Source organism: Pelmatolapia mariae, linkage group LG3_W (genome assembly GCF_036321145.2).
Source record: "Pelmatolapia mariae isolate MD_Pm_ZW linkage group LG3_W, Pm_UMD_F_2, whole genome shotgun sequence".
Classification (NCBI taxonomy): Eukaryota; Metazoa; Chordata; class Actinopteri; order Cichliformes; family Cichlidae; genus Pelmatolapia; species Pelmatolapia mariae.
Genome location: NC_086229.1, coordinates 36,921,562 through 36,929,182, shown reverse-complemented (window position 1 = coordinate 36,929,182; position 7,621 = coordinate 36,921,562). Strand labels below are relative to the sequence as shown.

The 7,621-nt window shown below is 43.1% G+C and overlaps 1 protein-coding gene across 1 annotated transcript; it reads left to right on the top strand.

The window, feature by feature from the left end:
• Window positions 1–721: 721 nt before the first annotated feature.
• On the top strand, window positions 722–3,180 carry LOC134622395 (protein NLRC3-like). The gene is made up of 3 exons (XM_065470157.1): window positions 722–781; window positions 1,020–1,224; window positions 1,376–3,180. The coding sequence occupies exons 1-3, from the start codon at window positions 722–724 to the stop codon at window positions 3,178–3,180; spliced, it is 2,070 nt and encodes a 689-aa protein (XP_065326229.1).
• The last annotated feature ends 4,441 nt before the right edge of the window (window positions 3,181–7,621 follow it).

Genomic DNA, 7,621 nt, shown 5'->3' with positions numbered 1-7,621 from the left:
TTCTTGATGTGATGTTCTTCTGCTTCCCTGGCTGCTGTGTCTGTGGGGATGGTGTTTGTTCTGTGTTGTAGCGTCCTGATGATGCCCAGTTTGAGCTCCAGTGGATGATGAGAGTCAAACCTTAGATACTGATCTGTATGTGTAAACAGAGTGAACCTTTAAGACCAGCTGTGTCACGGCCAGGCGGATCAGCTGCACGCTGATCAGCACTCTCTCTGTTTCTCTCTCTTCCTCTCTCTCGCCAGGGCGGAACTCATTGTGGGTTCACGCCCTTGGGAGATGAGACACCTGGGTCTCATTAAGGTGACCAGCATTTAAGCCAGAGGTGACTGCTGTTCGTCGCTGGATTGTTGTCTACCATGCGTTAGTGAAGTCAAGCTACAGGAAGTTAGTTAAGAGTGTTTTCCTGTGTGCGTCGTACTTAACCCTGTCTTCCTGTCTACAGAGCTTCCTGGATTTTTCCCCGTGTGATTCCCGTGTGGCAGTGTCAAGTGTGAGCTTGTGATCGTGTGAGTGGATATTCTGAAGAACGCGTGTTTCCCCTGGACTTCCCTGGAGACCCCTTCTCCCCTAACTCAGCTGTATATAGCGCCCCCCCCCCCCCGCCCCCCACATATTCCTGTATATACACCTGGTGAATTGTAAATAAACCCTTCTTGTGAACATCAGAACCGGAATCCTGCGCTTGAGCGCTTCCTCCAAACCGTAACAAGCTGTCTGCATGATCAACTCGGTCACTTATAACATCTCCAAGTTTCTGGCTTTGATCATCAACCTGTTGGTAGTTCAGCTCTGAACACCAGTGAAATGTTTCTCCCACTGAAATCACTGCATTCATATAAGCATAATCAATGTTTTGGGATCATGGGGTTGTGGACAAAGTCTCAGTTAATCATATAAAGTCAATCTTACAATGGGTGAAGAGATCGTGGATGATATCCCCATTGATCATAAAGAAGTGGATGTTGTGTAGACTGAAGTTCAGAGTGGTGGCTCATTCATAAAGTATTCTGTTCCAGCGGCTGGAGGACAACATCATCACCTTTGTGAAGAACGAGCTAAAGAAGATCCAGAAGGCTCTGAATCCAAATAAACCCCAGTGCTTGGAGTTTCAGAGGAAGGATGATGAGCAGAGGAGCAGCAGCAGAGAGGCATTTGTGAAGATCACAGTGGACTTCCTGAGGAGAATGAAGCAGGAGGAGCTGGCTGACCGTCTGCAGAGACGTAAGAGGATTTATCTAAAGATTTAAGCTGCTGGATAAATGAGACACCTGTGACACCAGTGTGTTCAATCATTTCTCAGTGGGTCAGAAATAGTCATCAGCATTTTGTAAAATATGATTGTTGAAGTTGTATTATTATTATTATTATTCAGATCTTCCAGCTGCAGTTTATCATCGTAACCTTAAATCCACCCTGAAGAAGAAGTTCCAGTGTGTGTTTGAGGGCATCGCTAAAGCAGGAAACCCAACCCTTCTGAATCAGATGTACACAGAGCTCTACATCACAGAGGGAGGGACTGCAGAGGTCAATGATGAACATGAGGTCAGACAGATTGAAACAGCATCCAGGAAACCAGACAGACCAGAAACAACAATCAGACAAGAAGACATCTTTAAAGCCTCACCTGGAAGAGATGAACCAATCAGAACAGTGCTGACAAAGGGAGTGGCTGGCATTGGGAAAACAATCTTAACACAGAAATACAGCCTGGACTGGGCTGAAGACAAAGCCAACCAGGACATCCAGTTCATATTTCCATTCACTTTCAGAGAGCTGAATGTGCTGAGGAAGAAAAAGTTCAGCTTGGTGGAACTTGTTCATCACTTCTTTACTGAAACCAAAGAAGCAGGAATCTGCAGCTTTGAAGACTTCCAGGTTGTGTTCATCTTTGATGGTCTGGATGAGTGTCGACTTCCTCTGGACTTCCACAAAACTACAATCCTGACTGACCCTAGAAAGTCCACCTCAGTGGATGTGCTGCTGATAAACCTCATCAGGGGGAAACTGCTTCCCTCTGCTCACCTCTGGATAACCACACGACCTGCAGCAGCCAATCAGATCCCTCCTTGGTGTGTTGACATGGTGACAGAGGTCAGAGGGTTCACTGACCCACAGAAGGAGGAGTACTTCAGGAAGAGATTCAGAGATGAGGAGCAGACCAGCAGGATCATCTCCCACATCAGGACATCACGAAGCCTCCACATCATGTGCCACATCCCAGTCTTCTGCTGGATCACTGCTACAGTTCTGGAGGATGTGCTGGAAACCAGAGAGGGAGGACAGCTGCCCAAGACCCTGACTGAGATGTACATCCACTTCCTGGTGGTTCAGGCCAAAGTGAAGAAGGTCAAGTATGATGGAGGAGCTGAGACAGATCCACACTGGAGTCCAGAGAGCAAGAAGATGATTGAGTCTCTGGGAAAACTGGCTTTTGATCAGCTGCAGAAAGGAAACCTGATCTTCTATGAATCAGACCTGACAGAGTGTGGCATCGATATCAGAGCAGCCTCAGTGTACTCAGGAGTGTTCACACAGATCTTTAAAGAGGAGAGAGGACTGTACCAGGACAAGGTGTTCTGCTTCATCCATCTGAGTGTTCAGGAGTTTCTGGCTGCTCTTCATGTCCATCTGACCTTCATCAACTCTGGACTCAATCTACTGCAAGAACAACAAACTACCTCCTGGTGGTCAAAATTATTTAGCAAACCAAACCTACAGTTTCTCCACCAGAGTGCTGTGAACAAGGCCTTACAGAGTCCAAATGGACACCTGGACTTGTTCCTCCGCTTCCTCCTGGGTCTTTCACTGCAGACCAATCAGACTCTCCTACGAGGCCTGCTGACACAGACAGGAAGTAGCTCACAGACCAATCAGGAAACAGTCCAGTACATCAAGAAGAAGCTCAGTGAGAATCTGTCTGCAGAGAAAAGCATCAATCTGTTCCACTGTCTGAATGAACTGAATGATCGTTCTCTAGTGGAGGAGATCCAACAGTCCCTGAGATCAGGAAGTCTCTCCACAGATAAACTGTCTCCTGCTCAGTGGTCAGCTCTGGTCTTCATCTTACTGTCATCAGAAAAAGATCTGGATGTGTTTGACCTGAAGAATTACTCTGCTTCAGAGGAGGCTCTTCTGAGGCTGCTGCCAGTGGTCAAAGCCTCCAACAAAGCTCTGTGAGTACATTTGTGCTCATGTTTATTTTTAAAATGTTGATTAAAAGTGGTCATAGATTTCTTCCATGATAGATCTAAAAGGTCCTAAAACCTGTTACTTAAAAAAAAAAAAAAAAAAAAAGCTAAATGGCCTGTATTTGTATAGCGCTTTACACATTCAGTCATCCACCCACACACACATTCACACAATTATTGATATATATTGATATTTTTGTTCTAGAATTTATTAAAATATCAACATTTTTGTAATTTGTGGTATTTTTTGTTTATTCTTAACAGGAACACAGTTGAAAGTAACTGCATTGTTGGGATTGTCTAAATGATTAGTAGGAACTACTTCTTCCACCTGTCACAGTAATGTGTGAAATACAGCTGTAAAAATGCTTCACAGCTGACGTGTGCTTTCTCACTCAGGTGATGATCATAAGCGAGTCATGTGTGAAGATATTTCAGCTCCACAAACTGCCAAGATGCTAGTTGTGAGAAATGTGGCAAGGGTGACAACCTCGTCCAAAACAAATAAAAGTAAATCTTAACACAGAGTAGTGCTGCAGGCAGGTACTCTCCCTGTATAGAGGGAGGAAATATGGAGCTGGCAGTGTTGTATAGCACGGTTGCTGAATTTTGTAAAGTGACTGAAATCCAGGCTCTGGGTTTTTCTGTCTATGTTTAAATGATGGGAATTCACTGCATCTTTAAAACTACAAATCCCATTTGTTCAAATTGTAGAGCATTTAAAGTTGACTATGGACATCATAGATATATTTTAAAAATATACAGTGTAAAAACAGCAGCTGTTGGCTTTAAACAACAAAAATACAACTCAAAATATTTAATATAAGAAAGAGAGAGAAAATAACACCATTCATCCATCCATTTTCTTCCGCTTATCCGGGGCTGGGACGTGGGGGCAGCAGCCTAAACAGAGAAGCCCAGACCTCCCTCTCCCCAGCCACCTCCTCCAGCTTGTCCGGGGGAACACCAAGGTGTTCCCAGGCCAGCCGAGAGATATAATCTCTCCAGTGTGTCCTGGGTCTGCCCCGGGGCCTCCTCCCCGTGGGACATGCCAGGAACAACTCACCCAGGAGGCGCCCAGGAGGCATCCTTGTCAGATGCCCGAACCACCTCAACTGGCTCCTTTCGATGTGGAGGAGCAGCGGCTCTACTCTGAGTCCCTCCCTGATGGCTGAACTCCTCTCCCTATCTCTAAGGGAGAGGCCAGCCACCCTTCGGAGAAAACCCATTTCCACCGCTTGTATCCGTGATCTCGTTCTTTCGGTCACTACCCACAGCTCGTGGCCATAGGTGAGGGTAGGGACGTAGATCGACCGGTAAATTGAGAGCTTTGCTTTTACGCTCAGCTCTCTCTTCACCACGACGGACTGGTACAGCATCCGCATCACTGCAGCCGCCGCACCAATCCACCTATTGTTCTCCCGCCTCCTTCTCCCATCGCTCGTGAACAAGACCCCGAGATACTTAAACTCTTCCACTTGGGGCAGGAATTCGTGCCTGACCTGGTGTGGGCACTCCACCCTTTTCAGGCTAAGGACCATAGCCTCAGATTTGGAGGTGCTGATCCTCATTCCCACTGCCTCATACTCGGCTGCGAACCATTTTGATTATTAATTGAATATTTTAAAATTCAGGCTTTTTATGTCATACAAAACATCATATTTTCTTATGATGTCTCGTATTGATTCTGAAGGAATAGTTTTCATCAGTATCGCAGATACCAGCCTGAATTTTACTTTGTATTGGATCAGAAAGGAAACCAGTGGCATCACACATCACTTACAGCAACTTCAGTACCACTTCATTTTAATAAACTGGGGGGAGGTGCACCAAGATTCAGTATGAGATAAAAAAAAATTTTTTACCTTTAAGGTTGGACAATAGAAATCTGTTGTTGTAAATTGGAAGAACAGGTCATTTAAAAGTCACTGCACTGTATTGTTCAGGCCCCTTCAATCTGTGATCGCTGTTGCTTTGCATTATAAATGCTACTATTACAAAACTCACAAATATTAGTGTATGTGTGTGTTATTGGGTAATAAACCAAAAGAACAGAGTCTACCAGCACCTCACTGATTTCTGCTTAAAAACAACAAAAAAAGCAATAAAGCTCTGATTTGTTTTGTTGATCTTGTTTCCCTTCCCGCTTGATTTCAGACTGAGTGACTGTAACCTGTCAGACAGAAGCTGTGAAACGCTGTCCTCAGTCCTGAGCTCCCAATCCTCCCGTTTGACAGAGCTGGATTTGGGTAACAACAGCCTGCAGGATTCAGGAGTGAAGCTTCTGTCTGCTGGGATGAAGAGTCAATACTGCAAACTGGAAACGCTGAGGTCAGATCAAGCAATATCAATTTTTTTTCATCAGTTAACGTCATTTAATCAATTTCATTTGGAAAAAATTAACATTGTGTGTATGTTTTGTTTTTTTTAATGAATCCATCCAAGTCACAGTAAACTGCCACATTTATCTTTTGTAACATAAGGCAATAAGGATTCCAGCATGTCCTGAAACAGTGTTGAAATATTGTAAATGTAGTAGCTCCTCATGGCACCATGAATATACTTTAACACAAGTGTTTCATGTCTTCTTGTCATCATTTTCTCAGACTGAGTGGCTGTAACCTGTCAGACAGAAGCTGTGAAACGCTGTCCTCAGTGCTGAGCTCCCAGTCCTCTAGTCTGACAGAGTTGGACCTGGGTAACAACAACCTGCAGGATTCAGGACTGAAGCTTCTATTTTCTGCAGTGGAGAGTCCAAAGTGTACACTGGGAATTCTCAGGTCAGGATTCAGTCTTTTCTTATGATGATTTAAAACCTGAGTCACATCGATAAATGGCTTACTCATTTACAACAGACATGATTTGTCAAATCATTTTATATCTAACCCAAAGGTCCTGTGTTTTACTACTTTACTACCGCCTAATAGTCATCTAAGAAAACGTATATGTTCAAGTTTCAGCACCAAAATACTAATCAGATTTTTTCCCTGGATCATGTGTGTACCCTCCTGGTTGGAGCTCTAGCAGCCTGTATCAGTGAATGTGACTTTAAATGAAATTGCTGCCCCTGTCAGGAAGAGGTCTGAGTGACAAACAAAACAGCAAATATGAGCACTGCATGTGTCTGAGACGACACAGATACAGACCTGAATGAGACACTAACTTTGTCTCTGAGAGATAACTTTTATTATTAAATACACGTCATTTCTCATCTGTGTAGAGAATGTAGAGTTTGACATGCTAATATTACAAGACGCAAAATCACACTGAGTCACAAAGAAATTGGTCTGGAGCATTTATGGTTCAGCTGATGAACTTGTTCAAATAAACCAGTGATTTTACACAGAAACAGCACAAGTGAAACTTTTTCAGGGGACTTACCACTAAGCTACACCTCACTGCAGCATTAAAAACTGTTGATCGCAGTGAACACATTGTTATTATTCTCACACATTAACATTATTCATGTACTTACACAGGGTCTTCTGCTGGGACCAATTCTTTTGATGTTATAATGTCTGCTTTGTATAATGTCTGCAGACTACAGTTAGATAGTGACATCAAAATGTATTCACTTGAATTACTGTCCACAGAGTATGAGTCAGATAGATGGAGACTATAGATTTAGTCTGAATGGATAATCAGTGTAAGTACACTAGGAGTAAAAGGACATCTTTAAACAGCCTACACCTGGTGTGGTAGACCCCAGCCTCTATGGACCATGTGCTGCTCTGATTTATTGCCTGTGCTGTCTTTCAGTTCAGCTTTGTCGAGCCTCTGGTAGGATTTTTGAATGTCAGACACTTTTTTTACATGACCTGTGTAAAAACAAATCAGTAAACACATTAAGCTGAAGAAAGATGCACAATTTGAAAAGTGGGGCACAAAAAAAATGTTGCTGCTTTCTGGAAAGTGCGTCTAAGAAGACCCAATGGAGAAAGTGAAGAAATAAATCAAAGATTAACAAGAAGAAAATGGCAGAGGCAGTTTCTCTGGGACTGGCTGCAGATGGGGCAAGACTCTAAAAGCAGGGATGATTGGAGAAAATGTAAAAAGGCTATATGATAAACCAGGAGATGAATACTCTGGTATTCTGGGGATAGTGGGAGTGATCTACATGGGACATCTCCCGTGTAGATCACATGTTCAGTTAAATACATGCGACCCAAATGACCATCAAACATACTGCTAAATTGTTCGAGGAGGACAACTAATAGTTCTCTCTGACTATGTGTTATATTTGCCTCCAGAGCCTTAGTATGGGCAGAAATCTGTGCCATCAGAAACTGAATTTGAATAAGTTAAATTTGAATTTGAATTGCTCGGATTGAATCTGAATTGTAACTTGAATAAATGCTTTTGAAAACTGAATTTGAATTAGTCTAATTTGAAATTGAATTTATGGTTTGAAAATGATCATCACTAAATTG